This window comes from Gymnodraco acuticeps, unplaced genomic scaffold, assembly GCF_902827175.1.
Source record: "Gymnodraco acuticeps unplaced genomic scaffold, fGymAcu1.1, whole genome shotgun sequence".
NCBI classification, from domain to species: domain Eukaryota; kingdom Metazoa; phylum Chordata; class Actinopteri; order Perciformes; family Bathydraconidae; genus Gymnodraco; species Gymnodraco acuticeps.
In genome coordinates, this window is record NW_022990679.1 from 45,848 (window position 1) to 57,249 (window position 11,402).

The following is an 11,402-nucleotide window of genomic DNA, read 5'->3' on the forward strand; positions in this document are numbered from 1 at the left end:
TTTCCACACGTTGTTACATCACTCTGGAAACACTTTATTTCGAAAGTTTATACTATTTTTTAAATCCTTTTTCACAATGTTTCAAGTAGGCTTTTTAGTCGAGGGAACCAGCAGCTTCCTTCAGGGTAACTACGTCCTCCCTGCACCTCTATGGGAGCGTGTGTTCCTTAGTGAGGTCACTATGTTCCAGAAGTAAACAAAGGAGTCCAATGTGTTTCAGACAAAAAGCAGAATAAACCTCTTTAAAGTGTGTTACCTTTAAAAAATGAAGACTGCTTTACAATCTTGTTTATTTATTATTTTATTTTATTTTGTACAAGACTACAAAAACACAGAAAATTACTTTTTATTTGTTCGGGAAATATTTCTTTACAAACATTCATAAATAAAACCAAAAGGTATTTTTTCGTCTGCAGTGATTTTGTACACTGAGAACTCAAACAGTTTATAATAAATCTGTAGTAAAATGAACACAAAACTAATTTAAATATGGACGAATCTACGGAACAGAAATACATTTAATCGTACAATATTTAAATATTTTTTGTAATGAACAAATCATTCCTGTAGACGTGGATGCAATATCTACGAAGGCCTCGTAATGCAAACGAGACCCTCGTAAAACCTTCACTTTCCTTGATTAAAATGGTAAATCTACCACAAAATGATCTGTGATTATTAAAATATAATTATTAAAAAGCAGAATTGTAAGGGATTTTTCTTTCAAAATAAAAAATACGGCTTTATTTGTTCAATCTCTGAAATTCTGTTTTTTCCCTTGTTATACATATTGTTGAAGATTTCCTAAAATGTAAAGTATTTATAAATAAAGTTCTTCCTCTTTGGTCAGTTCTTGTTTTTCCTGTGATGTTTGTCAGTCCTGTTTTCAGTTGATAGTCAGCCCCTCACTAACCGGCATGTTGATATTAACTTCTTGTTTTCAGTTGATAGTCAGCCCCTCACTAACCGGCATGTTGATATTAACTTCTTGTTTTCAGTTGATAGTCAGCCCCTCACTAACCGGCATGTTGATATGCACTTCTTGTTTTCAGTTGATAGTCAGCCCCTCTCTCACTGGCATGTTTATATGAACTTCTTGTTTTCAGTTGATAGTCAGCCCCTCTCTCACTGGCATGTTTATATGAACTTCTTGTTTTCAGTTGATAGTCAGCCCCTCACTAACCGGCATGTTGATATGAACTTCTTGTTTTCAGTTGATAGTCAGCCCCTCACTAACCGGCATGTTGATATTAACTTCTTGTTTTCAGTTGATAGTCAGCCCCTCTCTCACTGGCATGTTTATATGAACTTTTTGTTTTCAGTTGATAGTCAGCCCCTCTCTCACTGGCATGTTTATATGAACTTTTTGTTTTCAGTTGATAGTCAGCCCCTCTCTCACTGGCATGTTTATATGAACTTCTTGTTTTCAGTTGATAGTCAGCCCCTCACTAACCGGCATGTTGATATTAACTTCTTGTTTTCAGTTGATAGTCAGCCCCTCACTAACCGGCATGTTGATGTGCGCGCTGAGCAGGGGCGCGCTGCTGCCCTCCTGCAGCACGAACACTTTGATGATGTCAGAGATGCCCTTGTCGCTGCTGCACTCCACGAAGGTTTCCACGGGGTAAACGACGCCGGGCACCAGCAGCGGGATCCTCAGGTACGGCGTCCGCATGCGGTACAGACTCTCGTCGTACAGGAAGCTGACGGCCAGGTTGGCGACGGGTCGACACGCCGCCGTGTTCTGGACGTTCAGCGTGAGTTTGAAGGCCGGACCGAGGCCCTGCACCACGGCGTTCATCTTCAGAGGCTCGCTGAGGCGGCAGGACATCGGAGTCAGGCTGGACTCCAGAGCCTTAGGGTGAGACACGTTTATTCATACAGTCCATTCAACACAAGCAATTCAAAGTGCTTTCCAAAAATGAAAGACATCAAAGCTCACCTATTATGCAAAATCCACTTCTTAAGTATTTCTCCCTGAATACTGAACCCGTATATTGGGCCATTTACCTTGTTTTTATTTACACTTAGTCTATTGGGTTTTTTCAACAGCATCCAGTTATTCTATCAGAGCATGTCTCAAAAGAAGGTAAACAAATCTTCACTTTATAGAGAAATAGGTAGAGTAACAATGTAAATACTGCTTAACACCAAACACAATCCCACAGACAGACAAAGTAAAACAATGGAATGAACAGAAACCAGTCCTCCACCTTGACGTATGCGCCGGCGGCGGCCAGGCGCAGGCGGCTCAGGTCCATCTGGAAGGCCCGGTGCATGGCGGCGCCGCTCTCTCGCTCCCGCAGCGTCTGGTCCACGTACAGCTTGGTCTTCTTGGGCACGTTGAGCCGGACACTCTGAGCCAGCGGCGGCCCGGCCGCGGCCGCACGGTCCTCAAAGGAGGCCGTCCTCTTCAGGATGTTCACGATCAGACCGCCGTCCTGAGAGAGAGAGAGTCGGAGGATGACATTCACGCATAACATGCATCTGTTTGCAACTTATATCAATATCCCAATTACTTGTATATTATAGACTATTCTCGAACTATTGCTAATATATTATATTTTATTTGTATTTACTTGCACTATTTGATCTGTTGAGCCTGTGACCTGAGATCTTCACTGTAGCTCTGCTCACATGACAATAAAAGCCTCGACCTTGAAACACAGTGACATGTGTCCTCTGCTTTGAACCCATCCTGACTAGGAGCAGCGATTGCACAGCGCCCGGGGGGGGGGGGTGTCAGGTGCCTTGCTCAGGGGCAGCACGGCAGGGCAGTAGGAGAACTGGGACCTCTCCAAGTACCTTGGTGGTCATGATGAGCGTCCCGTCCTCGCGCCCGTAGCGGCCGAAGCAGATGCTGGAGACCACCTCGGGGGTCTTGATGGTGCTCAGCAGGCTCTTGTCTCGGTACAGCTGGACCTCACAGTTAGCCAGACCCACCAGAACCGCCTGCAGACCCCGGGTCGGGAGCTCCATGGAGGCCATGGTGGTGATGGGAGCCGGGAGGAGGACGGTCCACAGCTTCTTCCCCTGGAGACACAGCAGACACTTCTATCATCAGACTTATTGTTGCCCCCTGCTGGACTTTAGAGGTAAGGCACGTTTAAAGGTCCCCGGCGTGTCCCCCATGTGCCTGGTGTGTCCCCGGTGTGTGTCCCCGGTGTGTCCCCGGTGTGTCCCAGTGTGTCCCCGGTGTGTCCCCGGTGTGTCCCCTGTGTGTCCCCTGTGTGTCCCCGGTGTGTCCCCGGTGTGTCCCCTGTGTGTCCCCTGTGTGTCCCCTGTGTGTGTCCCCTGTGTGTCCCCTGTGTGTGTCCCCTGTGTGTCCCCTGTGTGTCCCCGGTGTGTCCCCGGTGTGTCCCCTGTGTGTCCCCTGTGTGTCCCCTGTGTGTGTCCCCTGTGTGTCCCCGGTGTGTCCCCTGTGTGTCCCCGGTGTGTCCCCTGTGTGTCCCCTGTGTGTCCCCTGTGTGTGTCCCCGGTGTGTCCCCGGTGTGTCAGGAGACTCTCAAAGTGTCAGAAATAAACCCCTCTCTCTTCTCCTCCGTACCCACATCTCTAAAATCGGGGAACAACGGAGCTGATCCAGATTTGCCGCGTCATGACGACATCACTAAAATGTGGGCGGGCTTTAGACCCACGGGCCAATCAGAAGCGTTGCTGTCAGAAACAAAGAGACTGTTCTGGAAGTGATATGGTCTGTGTAACGGCTACAGCTTCAAAAACGGTTTCCAACTCGTCACCCATTCACTTTGAATGGGGTGACGTCACTTTTCGCCGAACTGCATTGTGGGAAGCAGAGCGGAGCTTTCCTGGCGTTTCAGGCTGCAAAAGTTGAGCAATGTTTAACTATTGAAGCTTCTGAAGCTTTCGGTGGAAGCGTCAGCCAATCAAATCATATGCCAGTACAAGCTCTAGCCAATCAAACCGCTGCTTGTGTTTCAGGGGCGGGAGATTCATGTGATTGGTTGTTGGTCGAGCTTCAGACACGCCAGCCGGCAAGCTTTTTTTGAAGCTGTAGTGTGGACGGGCCGTTAGACCCAGAGTCATCTCTAACAGCTGGAAGAGAGGGAGAGGGGGGGGGGGGGGGGGGGGGGCTACGATGATCTGTGGGGGTTGGACCAAACACTTCAGAGACATGTTTTTATATTCATATACATCTGAGACCTGTAGTATATGACTACAAATAGTACAATAGGAGACCTTCTACCCTCAGACACCAGGGGGCGCTGCTTGGTCTGTTTCTATAACTAATCAGAGGAGGAGGAAGTATTGGAGCACAAATACTTCGTTACTATACTTAAGTACATGTTTCTGGTATCAGTACTTTACTCCACTACTTACTTTACTGACGGCTTTTTACTTTGACTACTTGAGTAAAGGATGTGTGTACTTCTACTTGAGTACAGGATGTGTGTACTTCTGCTTGAGTAAAGGATGTGCTTCTTCTACTCGAGTAAAGGATGTGTGTACTTCTACTTGAGTACAGGATGTGTGTACTTCTGCTTGAGTAAAGGATGTGTACTTCTACTTGAGTAAAGGATGTGTGTACTTCTGCTTGAGTACAGGATGTGTGTACTTCTACTTGAGGAAAGGATGTGTGTACTTCTACTTGAGTACAGGATGCGTGTACTTCTACTTGAGTACAGGATGTGTGTACTTCTACTTGAGTACAGGATGTGTGTACTTCTACTTGAGTACAGGATGTGTGTACTTCTGCTTGAGTAAAGGATGTGTGTACTTCTACTTGAGTACAGGATGTGTGTACTTCTACTTGAGTAAAGGATGTGTACTTCTACTTGAGTAAAGGATGTGTACTTCTACTTGAGTACAGGATGTGTACTTCTACTTGAGTAAAGGATGTGTGTACTTCTGCTTGAGTAAAGGATGTGTGTACTTCTACTTGAGTACAGGATGTGTGTACTTCTACTTGAGTAAAGGATGTGTACTTCTACTTGAGTAAAGGATGTGTACTTCTCCTTGAGTAAAGGATGTGTACTTCTACTTGAGTAAAGGATGTGTGTACTTCTGCTTGAGTAAAGGCTGTGTGTACTTCTACTTGAGTACAGGATGTGTGTACTTCTACTTGAGTAAAGGATGTGTGTACTTCTACTTGAGTACAGGGTGTGTGTACTTCTACTTGAGTACAGGATGTGTGTACTTCTACTTGAGTAAAGGATGTATGTACTTCTACTTGAGTACAGGGTGTGTGTACTTCTACTTGAGTACAGGATGTGTGTACTTCTACTTGAGTACAGGATGTGTGTACTTCTACTTGAGTACAGGATGTGTGTACTTCTACTTGAGTACAGGATGTGTGTTCTTCTACTTGAGTACAGGATGTGTGTACTTCTACTTGAGTACAGGATGTGTGTACTTCTACTTGAGTACAGGATGTGTGTTCTTCTACTTGAGTACAGGATGTGTGTACTTCTGCTTGAGTAAAGGATGTGTGTACTTCTACTTGAGTACAGGATGTGTGTACTTCTACTTGAGTAAAGGATATGTGTACTTCTACTTGAGGAAAGGATGTGTGTACTTCTACTTGAGTACAGGATGTGTGTACTTCTAATTGAGTACAGGATGTGTGTACTTCTACTTGAGTACAGGATGTGTGTACTTCTGCTCGAGTAAAGGCTGTGTGTACTTCTACTTGAGTACAGGATCTGTGTACTTCTACTTGAGTACAGGATTTGTACTTCTACTTGAGTAAAGGATGTGTACTTCTACTTGAGTAAAGGATGTGTACTTCTACTTGAGTACAGGATGTGTGTACTTCTATTTGAGTAAAGGATGTGTACTTCTACTTGAGTACAGGATGTGTGTACTTCTACTTGAGTAAAGGATGTGTACTTCTACTTGAGTAAAGGATGTGTACTTCTACTTGAGTACAGGATGTGTACTTCTACTTGAGTAAAGGATGTGTGTACTTCTGCTTGAGTAAAGGATGTGTGTACTTCTACTTGAGTACAGGATGTGTGTACTTCTACTTGAGTAAAGGATGTGTACTTCTACTTGAGTAAAGGATGTGTACTTCTCCTTGAGTAAAGGATGTGTACTTCTACTTGAGTAAAGGATGTGTGTACTTCTGCTTGAGTAAAGGCTGTGTGTACTTCTACTTGAGTACAGGATGTGTGTACTTCTACTTGAGTAAAGGATGTGTGTACTTCTACTTGAGTAAAGGATGTGTGCACTTCTACTTGAGTACAGGATGTGTGTACTTCTACTTGAGTAAAGGCTGTGTGTACTTCTACTTGAGTACAGGATGTGTGTACTTCTACTTGAGTACAGGATGTGTGTACTTCTACTTGAGTACAGGATGTGTGTTCTTCTACTTGAGTACAGGATGTGTGTACTTCTACTTGAGTACAGGATGTGTGTACTTCTACTTGAGTACAGGATGTGTGTTCTTCTACTTGAGTACAGGATGTGTGTACTTCTGCTTGAGTAAAGGATGTGTGTACTTCTACTTGAGTACAGGATGTGTGTACTTCTACTTGAGTAAAGGATATGTGTACTTCTACTTGAGGAAAGGATGTGTGTACTTCTACTTGAGTACAGGATGTGTGTACTTCTAATTGAGTACAGGATGTGTGTACTTCTACTTGAGTACAGGATGTGTGTACTTCTGCTCGAGTAAAGGCTGTGTGTACTTCTACTTGAGTACAGGATCTGTGTACTTCTACTTGAGTACAGGATGTGTGTACTTCTGCTTGAGTAAAGGATGTGTGTACTTCTACTTGAGTACAGGATGTGTGTACTTCTACTTGAGTAAAGGATGTGTACTTCTACTTGAGTAAAGGATGTGTACTTCTACTTGAGTACAGGATTTGTACTTCTACTTGAGTAAAGGATGTGTACTTCTACTTGAGTAAAGGATGTGTACTTCTACTTGAGTACAGGATGTGTGTACTTCTATTTGAGTAAAGGATGTGTACTTCTACTTGAGTACAGGATGTGTGTACTTCTACTTGAGTAAAGGATGTGTACTTCTACTTGAGTAAAGGATGTGTACTTCTCCTTGAGTAAAGGATGTGTACTTCTACTTGAGTACAGGATGTGTGTACTTCTACTTGAGTACAGGATGTGTGTACTTCTACTTGAGTAAAGGATGTGTACTTCTCCTTGAGTAAAGGATGTGTACTTCTCCTTGAGTAAAGGATGTGTACTTCTACTTGAGTACAGGATGTGTGTACTTCTGCTTGAGTAAAGGATGTGTGTACTTCTACTTGAGTACAGGATGTGTGTACTTCTACTTGAGTAAAGGATGTGTACTTCTACTTGAGTACAGGATGTGTGTACTCTTGCCCTCTCTGCTAATAACCCTACTGTTACCTTCTGGGTGAACCCCTGCAGGCTCTCGTCGGCGCAGCCCACCACCACGTTCTTCCCGACCCGCACCAGACCCACCGGGTGGCTCGACAGCTCGATGCAGTACTTCGGTTTCTCCGACTCCCTGCAGGGCGGCGACAAAAACACCAGCGTCACGTTTTAAATCAATACACGCCTCAACGCCTGCTGGCCATAGGAGGATATGTTGTTGTTTTGTTTCAACCATTTTACTCTGCAGCACTTTGAGTTGTGTTTACTCAAATGAAAAGTGCGCTTATAAATAAAATGGACTATTAGATTATTATTATTATTATTATTATTCTTATTATTATATGAGGACATATCCCCCCCTTTATATACAGTGGAGGAAATAAGTATTTGATCCCTTGCAGATTTTGTAAGTTTGCCCACTTACGAAGAAATGAACAGTCTGTATTTGTAATGGTAGATGTATTTTAACGGTGAGAGTAAGAATATCAAAAAGAAAATCCAGAAATTGACATTATATAAACGGTAAAAATGTATTTGCATTTAACTGGGAAATAAGTATTTGACCCCCTTTCAACAAACAAGAACTTCTGGTTTTTCTTTTTGATATTCTTACTCTCACTGTTAAAATAAACCTGCCATTCAAATATAGACTGGTTAGGGTTAGGGCAAATCTGCAGGGGATCAAATACTTCTTTCCTCGCCTGTATCTCTGTATGCAATCAGCTTTAACGGCCCGTCCACGGCAGCGTCGCGTGCTTCAACGGAGACGCTTCCCATTCACTTTGAATGGGGTGCCGTCACGCTCTGCCGAACTGCATTGTGGGTACGTCGCTCGCTTCGAAAGTTGAGAAAAGTTCAACTTTTCAAGCGTCGACGGAAGCGCCAGCCAATCAAATCATATGCCAGTACAAGCGCTAGCCAATCAAACCGCGTGCTTGTGTGTCCAGGGCGGGAGATGAATGTGATTGGTTGTTGGTCGCACGCCAGACACGCCCTCTGGCACGCCCTCTGTCACGCTTCAACACACGCTGCCGTGTGGACGCACCGTGTGGACACGCCGTGTGGACGTGCCGTGTGGACGGGCCGTGTGGACGGGCCGTGTGGACGGGCCGTGTGGACGCGCCTTGTGGACGGGCCGTGTGGACGCACCGTGTGGACGGGCCGTGTGGACGCACCGTGTGGACACGCCGTGTGGACACGCCGTGTGGACACGCCGTGTGGACGGGCCGTGTGGACGCACCGTGTGGACACGCCGTGTGGACGGGCCGTGTGGACGCGCCTTGTGGACGGGCCGTGTGGACGCACCGTGTGGACACGCCGTGTGGACGGGCCGTGTGGACGCGCCTTGTGGACGGGCCGTGTGGACGGGCCGTGTGGACGCGCCGTGTGGACGCGCCGTGTGGACGCGCCGTGTGGACGGGCCGTGTGGACGGGCCGTGTGGACGTGCCGTAATATAACTCTTAATATGTTATTATTGTTGAGTGGGTTTCCTGACCTGCGCAGGATGTAGATGTTTCCGTTGCGACACGCCACCGTGATGCGAAACTCAACGTCAAACTGCCCGGTAACATCCATCATGGTGGGGGGGGCGGGGCAGCGACATCTGCAACATACGATAATCACTGTTAGGAGAGAGGGTACAAGTACACACTTTACTCAAGTACAAGTACACACTTTACTCAGGCAGAAGTGCAGATACTCGTGTTTAAAAGTACTCTGGTGAAAGTAGAAGTACTGACTAAACTTCTTTACTCAAGTCAAAGTAAAGAGGCTTTGAAGTGTACTTCAGTAGAAAGTACCCATAACTAGCAGCTGCTTTAAAGAGCTGCTTTTAGATGTGCAGCTCCACTAACATGGAACAGTCTGCAAAAAGAATAGAAAATTACCAAGCTAGTACCACTACATGTTTTTAAAGCTCAGTTGGATGCTACAAAATCAGATGCTGTTGGTACCTGTACTTGTGGTTAAATATGTAAATTGTAATCCCTGTACATTTTGCTGTATGATGTCCTTTTGTTGTTCTGTTGTTTATGTCTTCTTGTGGAACCTACTGCTGCAGGTCTCCCTTGAAAAAGAGATCATTAATCTCAATGGGATTTTACCTGATAAATAAAGGTTTTGAATTGAATTGAATTGAAGAGTACCTGACCTCCCTTTATATTAATAGAACAATAATGTCATTGTTAGCTAATGAATGTTTCCATGCTGAACAACGGCACCATGACAACGTTTCCATTGGTCCCTCTTCTTTAGAGAAGACCAGGAAATGATGGATACACGGATCGTGTTCAAATCAATAGGCACGCAATGACTCTAAAGAATAATGATCACGCATCAAACACACATTCAGACTAAAGGAACCAGTTCAGGTATTTGAGTTCAACATGTAAGAAGTAGAAAGTACAGGTATTTGAGTTCAACATGTAAGAAGTAGAAAGTACAGGTATTTGAGTTCAACATGTAAGAAGTAGAAAGTACAGGTATTTGGGTTCAACATGTAAGAAGTAGAAAGTACAGGTATTTGGGTTCAACATGTCAGAAGTCGAAGTAAAATGTAGTGGAGTAAAGTACTGATACCAGAAAAATGTACTTAAGTACAGTAACAAAGTATTTGTACTCCACTACTTCCCACCTCTGCACGTTAGAAACCCTTTGAGACGCTGCTCAGGGATCGAGTCTCTGTCAGGTCTCCTCAGAGAGACTCATGTTCAGAGAAACCTCTGGGCTGATTTTAATCAAACTAGACAGGAAGATGGAACGTGAGCCGAAGCAGAAACTATTAGAATTCGGAGAGGATTGAAGCCACGATTAGGGTGGATCTTATCCTTAAGAGGGACCCTCGTGAAAAAGATGGTAAGATTCCCAACCATTGTTAGATTAGTTCAGAAGCTTTCTGCATACATCTGTCTCTAGTTGCAGAAAGTAACACGGCTGCCTCAGGACTCGCTGATGCACCTGTTCCCTATGGCGGTGCTTCTCAATACTCCAACACAGGCTACTCCGTTACAAATGAAGGTACGTTTTCAAACCTTTAGACTGGTTTAGAGGCATTACATCACATTATTCCCTAAAAACGTGGACGTTTTGCCTAAATATGTCTCTGGATCCAGGTCAAACCGGTAGGAACACAGCTTCCACCGGTGGACGTGTTGATGGACCTGTTCCCTATGGCGGTGCTCCTCATCATACCAATGCAAACCCAATGACAAAAGACAGCAAGTCTTCCAACCTATAGACTGGTTAGGAAACATAACATAGACTTCTCTGCAGCTTGCCTAAACCTCTCTGTGGTCTCAGGTCAGTCTGGTAACCCAGGATCCATTCTCAGTGGCGTTGCTCCTGAAGTGATCTCCTATGGTTATGGAGGTGATCCTTTAGAACACATTGACTCAGCTAACAAAGACGGTACGGTTCCCAACGACTGTGAGTTTTGAAGCTTAACAATCTCCCTGATATTTCGGCTAAATCTGTCTCTAGTTGCAGGTAGTACCACCGCTCAGGCAGGTGGACCTGATGATGGACCTGTTCCCTATGGACCAGCTACCGGTACACGCCCACAGTACGTCTCTCGACCTCTAGACCGGTTGATTTGAATGGGTTTACTGTGGAGAGGATGATGAAGGCCTCGGGGTCGAGCACGAAGACGTCGCAGCTCTCCGTGCCGATCACCAAACAGCTGACGCCATCTTCGTCGGCCGTGCTCTTCTTCAGCGTCCCGATGCAGGTGATGACGGTCTGAAAAACAGACGGGGTTCGACCAATCAGAGCGAGGGAGAGGAGGGTACTGCCTTACAAACAATATCACGGTATTTATCACAAGGTGTTAACAAAACCTTTCCTCCTATTTTAAAGGTCCCCTATCATCCTCTTCTTCATCACTATATCCCAGCTCTCAGATATATCCAGAGCCTATCTCTGATTGGCTGAAACACCAAACAGATCATTGCAGCATTACCCATAATCCCCTCTGTTTCAGCCCTATTTCCAAAGTGCTGATTCTCTGTCTGTTACTTTAGATGAAAGTAAGGAGCCCCTCCCCACGCCCCTCTGAGAGACATTTGGTTACAAAGAACTCAATGGA

The 11,402-nt window shown here is 45.2% G+C and overlaps 1 protein-coding gene across 1 annotated transcript; it reads right to left on the minus strand.

The window, feature by feature from the left end:
* Positions 1-288: 288 nt before the first annotated feature.
* Positions 289-11,056, minus strand: bbs1 (Bardet-Biedl syndrome 1; the record flags this gene model as incomplete). The annotated part of the gene is given in 6 exon segments (XM_034230142.1): positions 289-1,855; positions 2,214-2,441; positions 2,806-3,033; positions 7,333-7,453; positions 8,817-8,919; positions 10,921-11,056. Coding segments are annotated over 6 exon segments (1,191 nt in total), but the record flags the coding sequence as incomplete, so codon positions are not given.
* Between the last annotated feature and the right edge of the window lie 346 nt (positions 11,057-11,402).